The 17830-nt window shown below is 32.2% G+C and overlaps 2 protein-coding genes and 1 long non-coding RNA gene across 6 annotated transcripts in view; 2 read left to right on the forward strand and 1 right to left on the reverse strand.

Annotated features, from left to right (window-relative positions):
• Positions 1 to 4413, forward strand: part of LOC143225492 (FH1/FH2 domain-containing protein 3-like) — a 120389-nt gene extending 115976 nt beyond the window's left edge. For all 3 annotated transcript variants that reach the window (XM_076455015.1, XM_076454995.1, XM_076455005.1), the window contains one exon: positions 2673 to 4413. In XM_076455015.1, coding sequence (XP_076311130.1) covers positions 2673 to 2740 — 68 coding nt within the window. In that variant the 3' untranslated portion in view covers positions 2741 to 4413. The remainder of the gene's footprint in view (positions 1 to 2672) is intronic.
• The window catches only part of LOC143225499 (uncharacterized), a 38430-nt gene extending 31264 nt beyond the window's left edge, over positions 1 to 7166 (reverse strand). The window contains exon 1 of the long non-coding RNA XR_013013881.1: positions 6699 to 7166. This is a non-coding gene — a long non-coding RNA (uncharacterized LOC143225499). The remainder of the gene's footprint in view (positions 1 to 6698) is intronic.
• A 5787-nt stretch (positions 7167 to 12953) lies between these two features.
• The window catches only part of Spg7 (SPG7 matrix AAA peptidase subunit, paraplegin), an 80818-nt gene continuing 75941 nt past the window's right edge, over positions 12954 to 17830 (forward strand). Inside the window, exon 1 of one of the 2 annotated variants that reach the window (XM_076455055.1) lies at positions 12954 to 14082. In XM_076455055.1, coding sequence (XP_076311170.1) covers positions 13594 to 14082 — 489 coding nt within the window. In that variant the 5' untranslated portion in view covers positions 12954 to 13593. The remainder of the gene's footprint in view (positions 14083 to 17830) is intronic. The other variant, XM_076455063.1, reaches the window with a different exon arrangement.

The raw sequence follows: 17830 nt of genomic DNA on the forward strand, positions 1-17830 counted from the left end.
AATTTTCTTCAAGAATCGGTCGGGTGATACCTCGAGGTTACAACTTCCCCTTAGCTTTCTAATTGGAATACTCAGCCACATATATAATTCTAGTTACATTTGTTAAGTCTGACATTACTAATTTTCTTAAGTAACATTAAGATTAGATATTTTAGTAGAAGCTTTAACTGAGTGTAGTTTGGAAAGAAGCTTAATGGAAAAATATAGTTTTCCAATAAAAGTATCTGTCTTCCATGCTGAAGCAGCACACACTTTATTTCTGTTTCAATAAAGACTGTCTGATTGTATGTTACACATTCTGTCCAGTCTCTTTATTTTTCTCTCAATTCCTCTTGGTTGAATCTTCTAGAAACCCATCTTGTCACTTTAAGGAAAATCAGTTTGATCTAAGAATATCATAGCTTTAGCCTATATTTAATGTTTCAGTGATGTCGAGAAAACCCACTTGTAGAGAAATATATATGCAAAAACGGCTCGTTTGGGTTGAGAAAATATTTTACACAGAAGAAAATTAGTAATGTCAGGCTTAACAAATGTAACTAGAATTATATCTGTGGCTGAGTATTCCAATTAGAAAGCTAAGGGAAGTTGTAATCTCGAGGTATCACCTGACCGATTCTTGAAGAAAATTGCTCTATACTTTCATACATAAGGTTTCCTTTCATAGATAAATCAGGAGTTATCTCAAAAGAATGAGACAGAATAACAGATAGCTGTAGCAATAGTAATTTAATGAGTTTCTTGGCTACATTTTATGTGAAAATAGCACATATTCCAGAAAAGCTGACAATTTCCAGAAAAAAACACCATACTAAAATGGAAAGGTAGAACATTTGTAGTATGCTTGTATATTATAAAACTACAGCACTCTGATAAACTTCCCATATATTTAGGAATTACACCTAGTCATAAGTTAAAGCATATTAACCTCATGTTAAAGGAACTGGTCTAAGCCTACTTATAAAAATGATTACAATTATATAAGGACTTGATTAATACTTCTCATTATCTTAAGCTTACTGATCACTTATTTAGTGGTCAGTAACCCTAAAAAAAGACTCATGAAACACCAAAAATGATCTTAAAAACCATTCCTATAATACTTTAAATTAATAATATTTTCCTCAGCCACAAACTTGCTATATTAAAGAAGTTTTATACTGCTTTTCTATTAAGTGTATACTTATATAAGTAGTGTGATCATGAGTAGTGTTTTTTAAAGTGTCAAGAGAGCCAGAGCTAGAAGGGAGGCTGGGCTCAAGTGAAATCTCATTAGCCTCCCAAGAAAACTTGGCACTAGGACTGTACATCAAGGTTTTAAATAAATATGTGGCCTAACACGTTTAAGAAATAATTTCTGAATGTATAGGCTTAACTATGAGAATTCTGTAAATCACTTATCATAGTCTTAAAATTATTATATTTTCTGATAGTCATTCAGTGTATGTGGATAAATTTTCTACTAGAAAACTAGAAGAAAAATACTTTTAATCGGTCTGTTTGGTACACAGATTTCTAATTTTCATACTTCTGTCTGAATCTCTAATTTAAATCTGTGTAATGTTTTGAGCTAATTTTAGTGTGCACACACGCACACTATATTATTATAGTATACATGAATAAGCATATTACGAAAACGTTGTACATTCCAGCAGTATGTAATAAACGTTGAAGTACAATTAGGATGTGTGTTTCTAATTCATGTTGTAGGAATAACTAATGGTTTAAAACATACTTTTCTAAAAGTATATCAACACTCGTCAAAGCATTGGATGCAACACCTATGAAGTTCTTTGTACTTGGACTATTGAAACAGCTGGTAGGAAGCTGTTGTTCTCATAAACTAGATGGAGCATGAGAAGCATGCAAGGATGAGGGTGTGCATTGGACTTTACAGCTTTATATCAGTACCATTTCAATGGAAACTATGCTGCAGGACTATTATCAGAGTATGACTGTACATTGTGGCATGGACAGTAACAACACATTGAAGCTCCAAAACACATATTAGGACATACTCAACCCTCTTTGATATAAAGTGCACTTCAATGAAGCTACCTTGTTTTGTTTTTTGTTTTGTTTTTTTGTTATTGTTTTCTGAATTTTTTTATCAAATTTCCTGTTTAAAATAATGAATATTGTTAGTGAAGTGAACAGAATTATTTTTATATTACCTTTAAAAGCTTAAAAATTTTTGTTTTATTTAATTTCTGTTGTGCATATTAGTGTATAGAGACATATTAATAAAAGAAATAAAAAAACTTACAACACCAGCATGTTGTTTTTATTTAATTGGTCGTCAATGTTTCACTTTACAGCTTCTTCAGGAGTGGAGTGTTCGCTAAAACAAAAACTGAAACTGACAGTTGAAACTTCATACTGTAAAGTTTTGTTTTGTTTTAGTGAAGAAGCTATAAAGTAAAACCTTGAGTGTCTAATTAAAAAGCAACAAACATTTGGTGTTGAAAGGTTTATTTCTAGTACTTATTTTTGTTTAAATATATTTTGCTTTCAGTTTAAAGACTCATGAAGTGTACAGTTAATAAACAAACATTGTGACAACCTGTAAGGCATGTTTTCTAAATATAATAGAATAAAGATCTGCAATGCATAACCATAATGCTATTCTTATACATGCTAGTATTAGTAACTTCATTTTTTTATTATTATAGTGAGGCGAACACTGAAGAGTGGACTGGATTTGTCAGAAGAAGAGAGAAGAAAGTTAACTACAACTTAAAAAGAAAAAACATGAACTACAAGGAATATAGCTTCTGCCAAAGTAGAAATGGTTTCAAAACAAATCATCACAAACTTTATATCTGTGCTAGTGTGTGGTTGGCAAAATGTCAACATATAAGTCAGCTAAACAAGTATGAACTTGTTCTGTATGTTTTTAAATAATGTTTTCTGTTCAGATGGATACCCAATGTGGTGTTGCAACTTGGTTCTGTTCAGATGGATACCCAATGAGATGTTGCAACTTGGTCCAAAAGACAAAAACGGCCTCTGAGAGTTGCTGACAATTAGAATTAGTCATGTGCATTATAGAAACACTTCAAATAACTATGCTTATTCTTTTAAAAAATTATCATTGTTTTATTGTAGTAAATAAACGTGATATGTTGCAATTATTGAGATTAATAGTATAGAACCAGTTTATTTGGTACAATTAATGAATCAAAACATATACATGACTTGCAGAATCTGAACAGTTATATATAAAGCAACCTGAAGTCCTCAAGAAGGAATTCACCTTCATAAACATTGAAATAAATTTCATGCTTTGTTCAATACTGTGAATAATACCTTGCAACTAGATTTCAATATATTATAAAATTTGTTCTGCATTGTAATGAATCAATATGTATTAAAATTGTTACAATATTTGAAATTGGAAAAATTTCTATTAGATACTTCTATTGTTATGCAGTTAAATTAATGTATGAACAATAATAATAGAACCAGAACAAGAAAAAGCCAAGAGCTTGCACATTTCCATATTTGAGCACCATATAATATATTTAATTAATCGTCATGTCAAAACAAAAGTGGTGTGTGTGACTCTGACTGTATTATCATGTGCTTGCAATAGTTGTAAACAACCCGTAAATATAAGATTATTTTAACAATTCAAATTTGATATAATTTTTCAAAAGATAAGAATATTTAAAATTATTTAAACAATTTTTTTTTACACATAGGTTGATGAAAATTTTTATGTTTGGTTTCCAAAAAAACCTAACATTAAAAATAGCTAAAGGTTGGTCAGAAAATAAGGACTGTAAAATTTATATGTAAAAAAAAATAATTTTAAGTCAGTTCTTTTGTTTTTAGATTTTTACTAGTATTTTGCTATCAGTTTATTTTTCATTAAAACCATACAGCTTCATGCAGAAAACTTTTATCATAGAAACCTATTAGATCCAATATGATTGTGTTTTCTTATCTCAAAATATTTATAATATAACATATTTGAACATTTAGGAATAAATTTTAATTATTTCTTTAATTACTTTAGTTTTTTCTGATTTAGAAAGGTTTACATGACAATATGAGAGAATGCACGTCTTAGAAATATAATACTGGTCAATTTTTCTTATGATAAAATAGAAATAACTAAATTCACTCTTGCCTTGTTTCTCAACATTACTTACTTTGTTCTTTCTTGTGGATATTTTTGAAGTAGAAGTTAGATGTTAGTATAATATTAAAGAACTCCTTTCTTGTGCTGCAAACATATTTTGTTTTGTAGTTCAATTCTGGAAAAGTGAGCATACATCTTTTCCTGTCATGTTCTGATTACATAAATATGAATGATTATGACTGTAATAGTGTGATTATAACTGAGAGAAGTGTTGTATGTTGTAGGATTTTCTTATTTTGTACATAAACTTTATATTGTCATGTGTCTTATCAGGTTGAACTTGTCATGCCAAATACATATTATTCTTCTGGAATAAAGGTTGTTGCTTTTCCAGAGAGCAAAACTCAAGAAAAGAACAGAGCAGCTTTATGATATACCAATTTACTAAAAACTTATACTCCAAAAAATACAAATTAAATGCATTCTGTGAAGAATGTTTCCTTTAAAAAAAGAGAGAGAGAGATTTAGTTTTAACATGTGTTTGAAACTTTCTACCTCAGAAAGTACCTCTTACTTCTGCTGCTATTAATTTGATTTCTTGTGAATGTCCATCAGTTTCCATACATCTCTTTGGAACTAACTGAGAATTAAAATTATTAACAGTCCTGCAACTTCAGAAAGTCATGCAGCAACCTGTGATTCATTCATTTACCTTAATGTTGTCTATAACTGGGCTATCATCTAATCATTGATATACACATTATCTTCTATCCTTGTCCTTCCTACAAGGAGCAAAATATTATTTGTAGTTTGATCAAACTTTTGTTCAAATTAGGTGTATACTGTGTTACTTTCTCACTAACGTTCCTTTATGAAAATTGTACTATGTACCTCCACTTACCGTAATGGTTGACCTTTGTGCAACCAAACTTGTTGACTTTAATTTCATTTCATTGGCAAATAATGTGCCTTAAGTGGGGTTTTTTGTAAGTACTTGTAATTTTGAGCCAAGTTTAATATCAAAAACTGTCTCAAAAAGAGTGGGTTTATTTGATATTTCATCTATTATTATCATTATTCTATATTTTAATAATTTGAAAGAAAAACGTAAACTCAGCTTGAATAATAGAAATCAAGGCTCCCATATTCCTAACATTGTTGTATCAGGAATTCCCACATCTCTCGGTTTTCTCAACTTTTGCTAATTACGACATTCTTTTCGCAAGCCTTCATAGTCTTATTGAATTTATAACACCAGATTAATTAAAAATGTGTGAAAGCAATATGTATAAGATCAATATGATGGAGCTGCTTCTTTAGATTAACACATTTATTTCATTCATTGAGTGATGTCTATTAAGTACATAAGCAGATTACTTATATTTGACAAGGTCATTGTACAAACTTATGTAATAATGCAGTTACACGAAGAGTCAGACTATTGTGATAACATTTTAGTTTCATTTAAAATTTAGGTGGGTTTCTGTTTATTGAAATAATTTTAAAATTTTCAATTTTTTGCAACTTCACCCCTCATGAGGAATCTTCATTTTTCCTTTGTATTTAGTTTGTTTTGTTTTGAATTTCATACAAAAGTATCTGAGATAGCTGTCTCTAATTTAACAGTGAAAGACTAGAAAGAAGACAGCTAGTCATCATTATGCACTTACAATTCTTGGGCTACTTTTTTACCAATAAATAGTGGGATCAACCATCATATTATAATACACCTACAGCTGAAAGAGCAAGCATGTTTCATAGGACAGGGATTTGAATCCATTACCCGTAGATTGCAAATCAAGGGTCCTAACCATCTAGTCTTGCCATGTCTTTCCTTTTGGACTATTTCTTATGACACATAAGGCTATGTGTCCTTCAACTGTGCTGGAGATTATTAATTAGTGATCATCACATGTTCCATAAATAGTCTATAGATCAGTTGCTCTGAAAGTCTTGCTCTCAACTTGAGGAAGCAATTCTGCTTATACTTATCTTTAATGTTTGTTTTTGGTACTGCTTCCTTTGTTTTTCTCAGTGCAAAATTATAGATAATTTCATAGTTTTTAAGCTCTCAATATACAGTACCAAATAATTCAAAATTCATTCTGGTGACCTGAGAAATATCACTGAAAAAACATACATCATCTAAACAAACCAACCAAATCCTCCAATGAACCAAGACAGTGTGTGCCATTCTTCTGAGGTAATCTAAATTACACTACAGTAATAAATAAATTTATTTCCGATTGTAAGCATTGCTCATAATTGTAGCGTAAAAATATAGTTATTTGATTTCATAACAAAATCAAATAACTTCTATAAAATGTTTCATAACGGTAATCTAAAGCTAAAGGATTTTCATTCAGCTTTAACTGATCCTTAATTTTAACTCTGTTAAATTTTTACTAAATGACAGTTTCTTATGATTTTATATATAACCTTTACAAATACAAGTTACAAGTTTAAATTTCCTATAAATTACAGTGATTTATTTCAACACCTTTGGTAGTAAACTTTAATCTTCAACAACAACAACATTGAAAACTTATTTTACACCAGTGTTGAATTCTTCCAATTGGTTGATGCTTAACTTCACTTTAATGTCACCTACCTTCATTCAACCATCAGGAACCAGGTATTACTGCCTTCATCTCAAGCATAATCCAGACTTGCAATGCTAAAGGAAGTGCAGATACATAGGTATTGGTTAAGCTAAGCAAACTAGATTACAAGTTTCTAACTCAAGTTTTCAAAGGTATCATAGTTGGATGGTTATTATTCATTACTCATTGCCATATTTTGAACACAAGTTCACTAAATTTAAAGAAATTATTCTAATTAAAGAGCATTTACAATTACGTGACATTAGCTAAAACAATTAGTGTGAATAATGATGCTTGGTACTATTGTACTGATTGCTTGAGGATGATAACAAGAAACGGTTAATATAAATTCCATGGCAATAGTATAAAGGAAGCTATTAACACAGTTTTATAAAGGAAAAATTACCACTATATATTTTTAAAATCAGATTGGTTTTGAAAAGTAAAGGTCAATTCCAAATAATCCTAAAGCTTATGTTGGTTACTATCAAGTGTCAATTTCTTATTTGGTGTGGTTTGTTTTGAATTTCACGCAAAGCTACACGAGGGTTATTTGCGCTAGCCGCTCCTGATGTAGCAGTGTAAGACTAGAGGGAAGGCAACTAGTCACGGCCACCCACAGCCAACTCGAGCTACGAAAGAAAAGTGGAATTGACCGTCACATTATAACGCCCCCACAGCTGAAAAGGCGGGAATGTTTGGTGCCACAGGGATTAGAACCCGCAACCCTTAAATTACGAGTCGAATCGTATAAAATAAACTGGAAACAAGTTGTCATTTAGACATCTCAATTTATTCTCTATTATCAATTATCCAGATTTTTCTTCTCATGTCGTGTCTAACAACATTCATTCAAAAAACAATAATACTCTACCTTCACGATGATTAAGTAGAAATAACATGTTAACAGATCAGTTTCAGGTTTTTCCTAAATAGACATTGTTTGAAGTTGAAGCTAACCTTACCTTCGGTATTTTCTTTCCTCCGTTAGCTTCCGGGGAAATTCGACAGTAACAGACAAACCATTTTGCTTACATGGGAATTATGTGACTACAGTCAACAATATCTTTCTTGCTACAAGGTGAAACGAAACATGTGGAATGAAATTATAATATACAGTTTTCGCTTTAATTTTGAATACGAAATTCTTACAAAGTCGTAGATATTTTTATTTAAAATGAGTTGTCCTAATCACTTATTACATAAAACTTGCACATTTTCAGAATAAGTTATAAATTCAGAATAAATACTATGTTAAGTTTTGCAGGGTATTTGTTTTTGTTTCTTGAATTTCGCGCAAGGGCCATCTGCGCTAGCCGTTCCTAATTCAGCAGTGTAAGACTAGAGGATAGGCAGCTAGTCATCATCACCCATCGCCAACTCTTTTACCAACGAATAGTGGGATTAAGAGTAACATTAGAACGCCCCACAGCTGAAAAGGCGAGCATGTTTGATGTAACGGGGATTCGAACCCGCAACCCTCGCATTACGAGTCGAGTGCCTTAACCGTCTGGCCATGTTTTATAGGGCTGCAACTCTCTACAGTAGGAGTCTGATTTGTTGACATGAATTTATATAATAAACAAACGGCACACAGTCTACTTGTTTTAAAATTACTACTCTGAAATAAGTCAAACGTACATACAAATGTTTGTAAGTCTAATTATTACCAGTTGAATCCAAAGTTTTAACTTTTTATTTTTCGTTAAAAGTCCACACACGTTGTTTTAGTTGCTTTAAAACCCAATTAACAAGAATTATTCCTTTATACACTGTTATTGCAATAAAATTTGCAATTATTAGATATTTTGTTTGTTTGTTTTGTTTTTGAATTTCGCACAAAGCTACTCGAGGGCTATCTGTGCTAGCCGTCCCTAATTTAGTAGTGTAAGACTAGAGGGAAGACAGCTAGTCATCACCACCCACCTCCAACTCTTGGGCTACTCTTTTACTAACGAATAGTGGGATTGACCGTCACATTATAACGTCCCCACGGCTGAAAGGGCGAGCATGTTTGGCGCGACGGGGATGCGAACCCACGACCCTCAGATTACGAGTTGCACGCCTTAACACGCTTGGCTATGCCGGACCCTATTAGATATTAAAAGCGCAACTATACACTGTTTATGGCTAAACTCACTATTATCTGTTATATACCTATTTCTAACTCTTTTCTTTTTAAACGAATTTTCGACACTAAATGTGGTACTCTCGGCAGTAATTTAGAACTTTCTCCACACTTCTAGATATTATATGATACAATAATACTCGAGTAAAGCAACGAGAAAAGCTCTGAAACTTTGAGTAACATGACATCAATTCATAACTGTTGAACTACACATCTAATAATTCATAAACAGTTACCTAAGCAAACTTTCCATAGCTATCCTTCTACAAATAACTTACTTTAACATTTGCACTATTTAAGCTAAATAATACTTTTGTATTTAACTCAAAATGAACAATTATGTATCTATAAGAACCTCAATATTTCACCTGAATGACCATTGAAGAACAACAGAACCGTCCACGTCCCCTTCTCACAGAGAAGGTGCTATGCACTTGAGAACAAAATGTCAAAGGCATTTAGAAAAAATTCAACAGTTTCTCAACCATGTGTTATGTGAAACCTACACACATATAGAAAAAGAATAAAATTATATTAAATAGTACAATATAATTCTTATTAGGAAGACACAGTTGCATGATATATTCCTATACCACATTAAGGTGATCTCGAGAATTGACGAAAGTATTGTTTCATGGGAATTTTTTCCTCTTCAGAAAAAAGAACAAGAGGATGTCTTATTTAAACTGACGAGATTATTTGAGTAATCAATATAATAAATGTCTCTGATGTAATTACTATTTTGTGGAAAAAATAGGATGGGTTTGTTAGTTTTTGATTTCGCGCAAAACTACACGAGGGTTATCTGCGCTAGCCGTTCCTAATTTAGCATAGTAAGACCAGAGAAAAGGCAGCTAGTCATCACCACCCACTGTCAACTCTTGAGCTACTATTTTACCAACGAAAAGTGGGATTGACCGTCACGTTATAACGACTCCACGGCTGAAAGAGCGAGCATGTATGGTATGACAGGGATTCGAACCCGCGACGCTCAGATTACGAGTCGAACGCCTCAACGCACCGGTACCTCATAGGATGGGAGAATATTAATTTAATATTTAGAAAAGACGGGATACTGGCATTATTATTTCTCTAACAGGGGTGGTTAGCTTATACAATGAACTGCTGTTAGTAGAAAGGGAGACTGGCACATCAAAGAACTCCATAGATCTAGAAAATCCTGTTTTATCAAAAGGATCCTATAAATTAAGGAAAGTATTTAAAATAATATAAATAAACCAACTCCTTCCTTTCTTTTATTGTGAAAAATGGTGACCACAAACTAGGAATTTTCATTTCCCGGTCATTTATTGCTTGTAATTATTTATGATAGTTATATACTCTTCAAATTTTCATTAAAGAAGCATAAAAATACTTATCCATTAAGCATACCTTAATCCTTATGTAACTATTGCATGCAGGGGTATTACCAAAGGGCCCGGCATGGCCAAGCGTGTTAAGGCGTGCGACTCGTAATCTGAGGGTTGCGGGTTCGTATCCTCATCGCGCCAAATATGCAAGCCCTTTCAGCCGTGGGGGCGTTATAAAATGACGGTCAATCCGTCAGGTGTCAGAGGAGTAGCTAATAAACACTAATGTTTGTGTAGAAAGTGTTGATTTTAACACCTTTATTGTTAAATGCGACGTGCCGGAGGAGGGGTGGGTAAGGAAATATACGTTTGAAAAATCTTTTATTTTTGAAATGTAGTACCGTTTTATGCCCCTGATACGATTTTTTCCTGAAGTATTCGATTTATGTCTGTGCTTGGAAAAGTTCTGTTAACCGATGGAAGTTTGTGAGGTGGCGATTTGATAGGACCTTTATCACTGGTGATAATTATTGTGGGAAAATACATACGTCTCTCTGAGCCTAGACCCGGCATGGCCAGGTGGGTTAAGGCGTTCGACTAGTAGTCTGAGGGTCGCGATTTCGCATCCCTGTCGCACCAAACATGCTCACCCTTTCAGCCGTAGGAGCGTTATAATGTGACAGTCAATCCCACTATTCGTTGGTAAAAGAGTAGCCCAAGAGTTGGCGGTGGGTGGTGATGACTAGCTGCCTTCCCTCTAGTCTTACACTGCTAAATTAGGAACGGCTAGCACAGATAGCCCTCGAGTAGCTTTGTGCGAAATTCAAAAGCAAACAAACAAAAACGAACTATTACCAAAGTTCAGTTATATTCACTGCCTGAACACGAGTTATCGTAAATACCACAAGTACGTGAATATCTTCCTACAACCAAGAAAATTCTTACTTGGAATAAAACATACCATTAAGAACGCTCAAACTAAAGAAATCCCTCTCCCACAAGAACCATCACAAAAAATCCTGTCATAGCACAACTCCAATGGCAAACTGAAAAAAAAAAACTGTTTCACTTCCTCGTCTTTTCTCTCTCTTACCTTTGCTCCGTATAAACTTCTTCAAGGTTTCTAACATTTCAGTTTTTTTCATAAAACAAAATGGAACACTTTGATTACATGTTCTTTTGTTGGTAGATGAAGAGAGTTTTTTGTTGTTGTTGTTCTTGAATACTTTTAGGAGAATGAATCAGCCCCAAAATCAATAATACTATTTTGTTGTTTTTAATTTTGTAAAGTTATGAATATATTTGTGGGCTGTAATTGTTATACATTAGGTATCTGTGACTTGTTGGCGATAAATTCGAGCAATAAATTGACAGAACACAATCATCCATTTGTTTTAAAATAATTTATTAAAAATAAGTCATAGATATGTAAAAACATTATTTACATTAAGGGATATTATAGTTGAATTTAGAACTATAAATAATTCTCTTTTTTTTTTTTATTAAATATTCACTCAAGTTGATTCAATTATATTATCCAATTACAAGATGAATTATTTTTCTCTTCTCTTGTCACCGTAGTATCAGTGAATAATTCACTTATGTTACCATATGGATTACCTCAGTTTTATTCTAAACTTTAAATAGTTTTATTTTCATTAAAGTCCACATAGACGGGTTCAAGTACTTTATAACACCCTTTGACAAGACAAAGTATTCTCCTTGTCTGCTAAACAGTGAAATCTATATTACAATATCATCCATTACGGCTGAACCAACAACCATTCAATCTAACTTCATTTTCAATATATTTTTTTTATTCTGACTGAACTTCACTTAACTATTTTTGGTTACTACAAGTGCATCCAGAGCTTTAAATAATTGTTTGTTTGTTTTTTGAATTTTGCACAAATCTACTCGAGGGCTATCTGTGCTAGCCGTCCCTAATTTAGCAGTGTAAGGCTAGAGGAAAGGCAGCTAGTCATCACCACCCACCGCCAACTCTTGGGCAACTCTTTTACCAACGATTAGTGGGATTGACCATAACATTATAACGGCTGAAAGGGCGAGTTATATAATTGTATCTTTTATTTGTCAAAAGTTCAGTCAGGATGGTAGAGTCATATTAGAACCCAACTAATAAGAAAAATTAGTTTTCCTATCTATGTTGTTATCACACAGGATAGAAATCACTCATTAAGATTAATTACTTACATGCCAGTAACTTCACCAAATAACTTTTTTTCCACCTGAACTTTACTTGACTTGCACTCAGTTGGTCTCCAATATTTATACTGTTTTAAACTGAGGTTTCGAACTTTCTTCGCAAGTCCGGCATGGCCAAGCGTGTTAAGACGTGCGACTCGTAATCTGAAGGTCGCGAGTTCGCATCCCTGTCGCACCAAGCATGCTCGTCCTTTCAGCCATGGAGACGTTATAATGTGATGGTCAATCCCACTATTCGTTTGTAAAAGAGTAGCCCAAGAGGTGGCGGTGGGTGGTGATGACTAGCTGCCTTCCCTCTAGTCTTACACTACTAAATTATGGAAGGCTAGCACAGATAGCCCTCGAGTAGCTTTGTGCGAAATTCAAACAAACAAACAAACAAACTCTTGTTATGAAAACTAGATAATTATTAAATATTGTGTCACTAAACCAAGTAAAGAACAGCTCTAACACTGAACAGCCTTGTATATCTAACAAAGTTTTGAAAAATAGAGAGTTAGTTTAAGTTTTCTCAAGGTCTGTTGTTATTGGCCTGTTATTTTATATATATTTATTGTACTATTATCTTTGCGTTATCGGATATGGGAAAAAAACCTAGTAGCGTTTTACAAACTTCTTATGTTATCTTATACGAAATATAGGTCTGGTACATTTTTGGGTAAAAGTCTCGTGTAACAACAACAAGGCACATTTAACGAAATATTTTGATTCGTGTTTTTCGATGAAAAAATGTAAAAATAATTTAAGCATTTGTTTAGTAGTGCTAGAAGCTAATCGAGTGTTTAAGGTTATTTTAATTACAACATTATTTTACTTATTTTTGATAGTCGAATAACGTCATGTTTTTCGGTAGCATAAGCTAGTGACTTGAGAAAAAACTTGGTAATAGATGAGACTATTAATAGTGTTAATATTATGGTCAGATTCTGAAGTTTCCAATGCTGGAATAAATTTCACATAAGTTTTGATACGAAACTCGTAATGACGAATGGCCAGTGAAAGAAAGTAACGAGATTCACGCTATGAAAGTCAATTCGAAATATTTTTTCGTTTCTTAATTCAGTATTATTAAGTTGACAGGCGTAGATTAAGCCTAATTTACTAAGAGTGTGACTTTATATTTTATTAAAAGACAGAAGACTGATGGACAGTGTTTCATTTATCATTTACACTGTATGAAAGTAGGGTATGAAAATTGTTTACCTTTATCACCGTTGTTAAGCCTGCTCGAGATAAAATATGTGGAGTATGAAGCTTCAGAACTATGTATGCCGAACACCATCAAGACTTTCTCATGGACTTTTCATCAAAAAAATTCACAGGGCTTGCTCACAAATTTCTGTGTTTAGTTATAACAGCGAAGAATACTCTAGTTTCAAGAGTGTAAAGTGTTTGTATTCATTGCAACTTTTGCAAGGTCAACAGAAAGATTCAGTAAAGGGACAACTGTCTAAAAGTAAAACTCATACTAAAGTAAACCTTGCAAACACATATTGTAACGTTTTGCCTGATGTTTCTGGTGTGGATTTAAAGTGTCATGTGGACTTTTTAAAGCCAGAATCAAGTCGTACTTTTACCACCACTACTAGTGATTTCAATATGGATTTTTGCTTGAAAAATAGCAAGTTTTCTGAGATACTACCTATGTTAGTTGTATCCAAGTTTCCTTCACATAAAAAAAGGTTTATTAAGTCAAATTTTTTAGAAGATTCTCTCTATACCAAAATGGTAAATTTTTTTTTATAGAATCCAGTATTGCATTATCTTTTTAATTTGGAAAAGTTAAGGTTTATTAGGTACATCAGGGCTATAGACAAGTGTTTTGCTATAAGTATGCTATCCTCCTCGGAATTTACTGTTTAATGATCAGTTTTATTACAAAGTTGGCAAACTTGTAAAATGTTTTGGGGTCATCCCAAAGCACTGTCCTGTCTGTGGCATTGCATGTGATAATGATCTAACCTTTCTGTGAATTTAACCTAATGCAGTCTAGTTAAAGTGTAAAGTAACTATATCAGTGTCTAAAGAAGTACTTAAAATATATTATTTGATAAAGGTGGATGTACAAGAACAGCACTAAAAGACCAAATGGCTGTATTTTTTTACCTTACATTAAGTTTACTATGAGAGTATATTAGTAATATATTAATTGTGTGAAGTAATGAATGGAATAAAATGTGAAATCTGTAATTATGCTTGCCAACTCCTGATTCACATGGCATGTCATCAATGTCAATATCCTTCTGCTGTTTTCAGAAGTTAACAGGTAGTAATACTGATTTATGAAATAATTTTTTTTAATATGTGTGTGTGTATATATATATATATATATATATATGCATATATATATAAATTTTGATTATTTGGTTATATTTGTGAGTTGACACTGATTGATTAAGATGAATATCCTTGAATTTATCAAAATAATAATGAGAAACTATAATACTAATAGCAGTATTTTTGATTATCTGCATACTTGGAATAATTGAACAGAGTAACAGTGGAAACAGTTTTAAGTAGTTGATTATTTCAATGACATTAATTGATTTAACTAGTTTCGGACAGTTGATAATTTTACTCAACACTTATCAATGTAATTAATGCTTGTACATAATTAATCAGGTTAATCACCCATCTCAACTTCTGTAGTATCTTAACACCTTCAATACAATGTTATTAGTATAATTTCTTTATTAATCCTGCTTCCATCAGTAATAAATGCAGTAATTATAATTATTAAAAGTAACATCTTTAAAAACATTAGGCATGGCATGATTTCCTATTTGTTAATCTGTGTTGGTTTTCTATATAAAGTCGTGCATCATTAAATGATTTTCTAAAGCTTCTTCTATCACACACTATAATTTTTCATGTACCTATAATTGTTATGATAACTTACTATCCCCCTTCAAAAAATAGGAGGAACAAAACAACTTTGAACTGTTTATTGACCAACCAGTAATTAAAGAGAAACCCCAGCAGTCTCATAGTATTGAACAAAATAAACTTTGTGGTGTATGTCCTTTAATGGTGTTTTCCCATTATTAGTCAGCTCTTCTGCCTCAACCATGTTTGATTTCTTGAGCTTATTTTTAAGCAAATACTTAGCCTTTCAATAGTTCTGTAAGGTTCCAAGCTATGTGCCATGTTAAAGTTATGGCATTTATACTTGATTGTTTCTAATAAGCCAGTTAAGTTTGATCTTCCCTATTAAGAACATGCCTGTTTTGAATTAAAAGAAAGGAAGTGCATTTCCTTAGTGTATCTAGAATTTCAAAACACTTGGTAAAGTGTGAAACAGAGTATGAATGTAAATAAGAAAAAAGAACAAGTGTTGAAACTTGAGATATGCCATTAATAATAAAGATCCAGTTTGACTGGACCCTATTAATAACTCTTTGCCCTTTCTCTTCCAGTTACACTCCAATTATATAGGTTTTCCTCAGTCCTCATCTTTGTGGTTTTCTGAACTAGTATTAACTTTTGATCAGGACAAGCTTACCTTAGATTGAAACTTAATATCAACATGGTAATTAGTATAGCTAATTAAATATACTTTTATGAAGTTCATAGTTACTAAAGAACAGAAAAAAGAGAAAAAGTGTAAACTGGGAAATGATAGCATAATTTATAGAGAAGCTTCAACATTGATAGGTGAGAGATACACTAGGTGTTACTTCCCAGAAGTTAGAAGGAGTACTGATAGGGTTAAAGGTATTGGACTTAATAGAACCTGCTCATTAAATTACAGCTTTTAGCCTTTAATTAGTGCAGATGGGGAACTGTTAGAGGGAAGTAAAGTGAAAGGGACAGGTAGGGATTATGTTATTGGTGATTCTTTAGTATTGTATGTCTGTGTAGTAAACTGTGAGAAAATAATTAGATTATTCTATCCGGGGGCAGGAGTGGAGGACAAAACTGATAGAATAAATGGTACAAACAGTGATGTAGTGTTTGTATTGTGTGTAAGGATGTGGGAGAGTAACTAGTTAAGAAGTACAACTATTTGTCAAAGCCAATTAAATAAAAGGACTAAGTTTTAAGATTAGGCTAAATTGTTACTACTGTAAGGGTAGAAGAAGCAAAAAACATGGATTACTTTAGAGCACTAGTCAAATTGGATTATTTTATATCATAAAAATAACTGAAACTTGGTCAAATGTATAAATTTTTTATGATTGAAAGGATGATAGGTTATTTAATATGGACAGGGTACTAAAAAGAGGTAGGAGGTGTGGTTTTACATGTAAAATGTGAATTATATCCTTTTGAAGTTGAGGATATCAGAGTAATGAGATTGAATTTGTTTGGGTTTATTTTTATGAGTGAAGAAGGCTTTCATTTAGAAGTTGTTACAGAAAGCAAGATGAAACTGATTAAATTAATAAACATTACAGAGAGAGTAAAAATTCAACTGTAAATAAGGTTATAATTATGAAAGATATTAATTTCAGATGTATAGATTGGTAAATGTTAGTCACATCATGAAAGAGACAGTTTTTAGAAACTGTTGAGGATAATTTGGATATTGAACTTACTAGGAACAATGTTATTTAGATTTATTATTCTAACATAGAAGTGGTTGAGAAGATGAGGGTTGAGAAACACTAGATGCAAATGACTATTCCTCAGTTATATTTGATATCTTACTGCATCCAGAGATCTGGAATAATAAGGTTTCTTACAGATCTTCAAGGTGTGTGACAAGAATTATATATGTTGTGAATTAAGCAACTGAATCAATTGGAAATACTGATCAGATGAGATAAATTTAAAAATGCTTTTAAATATTCAAGATAAACATGTTCCTTGTAGAAACAAAGTGATGGTTGTAAGTAAAAAGACCTAGTTATCTTACAAGAAATATGAGAGATAAAAATTAAAGAAAAGTTTAAGAAGTGTAAAGTGAAGATGTTAGTTAAAAAGTTGGTATTACAGAACATGAGTAAATTGAAAATAGTACATATAAAAGGTTGGTTAACAGTGTAAAAATTAATATTAAGGATTTATTTAAATACTTTAAAGATTAACAAAATGTTAGGACAAGATTAGGACCTTAGAGTAATGATAAAGAAAGGTTAAGCTATGATGAACTTGAGACGAGTTACTAAACTCTACTTTATTTCTTCAGTTTGTACAAATAGAGATTTTAGCAGTATTATTCATCCTAAACAGTAGATAAATGGACCCAATCGAGCAATTTCACCACATTTATTTTGGCTTGTTAAGAAAAATTGGGAAGTTTATAATATGATAAACCTTCTGGATGAGGTATCACCATAAGGGTCTTCAGTGGAGGCTTAGGATTGGATACATGTGCTACTCACTCTTATGTTTTTCTTATTCTCTGAATAGTTGGTAGATGTTTTTAAATATTACTCCTACTTTCTATGGAGGTAATAAAATTGTCTAATTACTTGTAGATCTGTCAGTCTTATATCAACAGAGGAAAAACAGTATAGCGTGACTCTTACTT

The sequence above is a fragment of the Tachypleus tridentatus genome, chromosome 1, assembly GCF_004210375.1.
Source record: "Tachypleus tridentatus isolate NWPU-2018 chromosome 1, ASM421037v1, whole genome shotgun sequence".
NCBI lineage: Eukaryota > Metazoa > Arthropoda > Merostomata > Xiphosura > Limulidae > Tachypleus > Tachypleus tridentatus.